A 2,500-nucleotide genomic window follows, 5' to 3' on the forward strand; every position below is an offset into this window, starting at 1 on the left:
CAAACTCACTCTGGATCTCTGCTTACACTTCAACCACTAGATTATGGAGGGAATTTTTTAATTTTGGTGTAATTCCCGCTTAACACATCCTTATATTTCTTTAATGATGTTTAATGTTGTATGAGTACAGAAGTAGAGATGTGGGAAATAAGGACACATTAATATTCCCTCAGCTCATGACTTACAGCTGCATCAGTGTCGGACTGACCCAGTTTGAATGTTCTGAATATTCAGATTCCTTAAACTAAAAAAAAACAGCAGAAACTCAGTTTCAAATAAAATAAACACTGAAACCCTGGGGGCGGAGCTACCCAGAATTCTTTGCAGGTCTGATTATGTTAATTACCTCTATTTGTACACATTTTACATAAATCCTCTTCATAAACAAGTTCTTTTGACAAGTTACCCTAATGCCAATTTGGATATAATATTATTTTAGCCACTTCATATTTCCATATACAGTACCTGTAAATAGCAACCTTTCATTTGATGTTTGTAGGTTTGTGCTGTACATTGTGTACATTTTATTTTATTTAGTCTTATTTATGTCATCATTTGAGTCCTAAGACTAAAAATGAATATGTAATCATTACATATTTAACTGTAACGTAATATATTACACTGTTATCAGGTTATCTCTGGCCCCTGATTCAGTACAGCTCTAACACTTAGGCAACTGCTTAGCAACAGCTTAGCAACCACCTTGAATAACACAGTAATGGCCTAAAAACATATTAGCAACCACCTGGGAGACAATGGCAATGGCCTAGCAATGCCCTAGCAATGCCTTAGACACCACCAGGGATATTATAAAAATGGCCTAGCAACACCTTAGAAACCACCTGGGATACCATAACAATGGCCTAGCATCATCTTAGCAACCACTTATAATGCCAAAGCCGTGGCTTAGAAACACCTTAGCAACCACCTGGAATACCACAGCAATGACTAAGAAACACCTTAGCAACCATCTTGGGTACTATAACAATAGTCTATCAACAACTTAGCAACCATCTGGGATGCGATAGCAACGCCTTTGCCATCACCAGGGATATTATAAATGGCATGGCTAGCAAGACCTTAGCAACCACCTGGAAAACCATAACAATGGCCTAGTAACATCTTAGCCACCACTTAGAATGCCATAGCTGTAGCTTAGAAACACCTTAGCAACAACCTGGAATACCACAGCAATGGCTAAGAAGCACCTTAGTAACCATCTTGGGTGCCATAACAATGGCCTAGCAACATCTTAGCAACCACCTAGGATGCCATAGCAACAGCTTAGGAAAACCTTAGCAACCACCTGGGATGCCACAGTAACAGTTTTGTGAAGTGTGTTCACATGTTCCTGTTCTAGTGACACTGATTACATCAAATCAAATGTTTAATTTACTACAAAAGATGAAAGCAGTGGTCAGAGCGTTAGTGAGATCTAAAAGGTTAAAGAAGGTTCTTTTTCAATGAGTTTGACGTTAATAATGCAGCTAAACACATTTCATGTTTTAGCATGTAGCTGTAATTGATTAATAACCCTATCCCTGAACTCCACTATAACGCAGACTGTCTCGGTCCCCACACTGCTGCACTCAACCGCGTGTTTAGCCCCACGAACTCCTGGCAACCCTCGTTTTATTAGTTAATTATATGTGACTTTAAATGAAACAGAGACTTTATCCAGGCCTTCACAGGACTGAGTTACCCACAGTGCTCCGCTCACCCTGTATCTCTGGTTGCGGCAGAAGCTGATGCAGTTCTGGATGGTGAGAGTCTGTGAGGTCTGATAGCTCTCGGCCAGCGGAGGGGGGTGACCATTGTCCTTAAAACATCCCAAAATACCCGGCACTGAGAGAGAGACACAGAGAGAGACACAGAGAGAGAGACAGTTAATGTTTTCTTATCATCAAACAGAGGCTGATAAAAGACACACCACACGAACCACCACACACACACACACACACACACACACACTAGGGGGCAGTGAGCACACTTGCCCGGAGCAGTGGGCAGCCCTATGCACAGCGCCTGGGGAGCAGTTGGGGGTTAGGTGTCTTGCTCAAGGACACCTAAGTCATGTGCTGTCGGGCCTGGGGATCGAACCGGCGACCTTCTGGTCACAAGGCTGGTTCCCTGACCTCCAGCCCACGACTGCCCCCTCAATTATTAGCGATTAAAAAAGCTTTAAAGCAATAGCTTAACATCAAATCAAATTATCCGCCCATTCAGCCAACAGCCGCCTGGCTCCGCCCATTCCGCCTACAGCCGTCGGGCCCCGCCCATTCAGCCTACAGCCGTCTGGCCCCGCCCATTCAGCCTACAGCAGTTTAGCTCCACCCATTTAGCCTACAGCAGTTAAGCTCCACCCATTCAGCCTACAGCAATTTAGCTCCAACTTAGCCTACAGCAAGGGCAGCCAATCAGAACAGAGCTCAATTACATATATCAGATTTAAAGGTGCAGTAACAGAAACAGCCTGTGTGTGAGTGTGTGTGTGTAACTG

The 2,500-nt window shown here is 43.4% G+C and overlaps 1 protein-coding gene across 2 annotated transcripts in view; it reads right to left on the bottom strand.

Moving 5' to 3' along the window:
- The window catches only part of kremen1 (kringle containing transmembrane protein 1), a 91,272-nt gene that overhangs the window by 21,559 nt on the left and 67,213 nt on the right, over nt 1–2,500 (bottom strand). For both annotated transcript variants that reach the window (XM_037531969.1, XM_037531968.1), the window contains exon 4: nt 1,721–1,845. In XM_037531969.1, the coding sequence (XP_037387866.1) occupies nt 1,721–1,845 (125 nt within the window). The remainder of the gene's footprint in view (nt 1–1,720; nt 1,846–2,500) is intronic.

Source organism: Pygocentrus nattereri, chromosome 20 (genome assembly GCF_015220715.1).
Source record: "Pygocentrus nattereri isolate fPygNat1 chromosome 20, fPygNat1.pri, whole genome shotgun sequence".
Taxonomy (NCBI): domain Eukaryota; kingdom Metazoa; phylum Chordata; class Actinopteri; order Characiformes; family Serrasalmidae; genus Pygocentrus; species Pygocentrus nattereri.